The sequence below is a fragment of the Eimeria mitis genome, genomic scaffold, assembly GCF_000499745.2.
Source record: "Eimeria mitis Houghton genomic scaffold, Emh_scaff1507, whole genome shotgun sequence".
Taxonomy (NCBI): domain Eukaryota; phylum Apicomplexa; class Conoidasida; order Eucoccidiorida; family Eimeriidae; genus Eimeria; species Eimeria mitis.
In genome coordinates this window covers 9,880-10,084 of record NW_013569554.1, presented here as the reverse complement: position 1 = coordinate 10,084, position 205 = coordinate 9,880, and the positions used below count along the sequence as shown (strand labels likewise).

Genomic DNA, 205 nt, shown 5'->3' with positions numbered 1-205 from the left:
AGCAGCAGCAGCAGCAGCAGCAACAGCAGCAGCAGCAGCAACAGCAGCAGCAGCAGCAGCAGCAGCAGCATATTTTTGCATGCAATGCAACAACCCAAACACCCCACAACAAACAGCAGACTGTCTCCTCAAGGAGACAGGTAGACTGTCTCCTTTTCTGCTGCAGCAGCAACTGCTGCTGCTGCAGCAGCAACTGCTGCTGCTC

The 205-nt window shown here is 55.1% G+C and overlaps 1 protein-coding gene across 1 annotated transcript in view; it reads left to right on the top strand.

Annotated features, from left to right (window-relative positions):
• Nucleotides 1-205, top strand: part of EMH_0038510 (uncharacterized protein) — a gene marked incomplete at both ends in the record, with an annotated part of 2,044 nt that overhangs the window by 160 nt on the left and 1,679 nt on the right. The window contains one exon of the mRNA XM_013495298.1: nt 3-140. Coding sequence (XP_013350752.1) covers nt 3-140 — 138 coding nt within the window. The remainder of the gene's footprint in view (nt 1-2; nt 141-205) is intronic.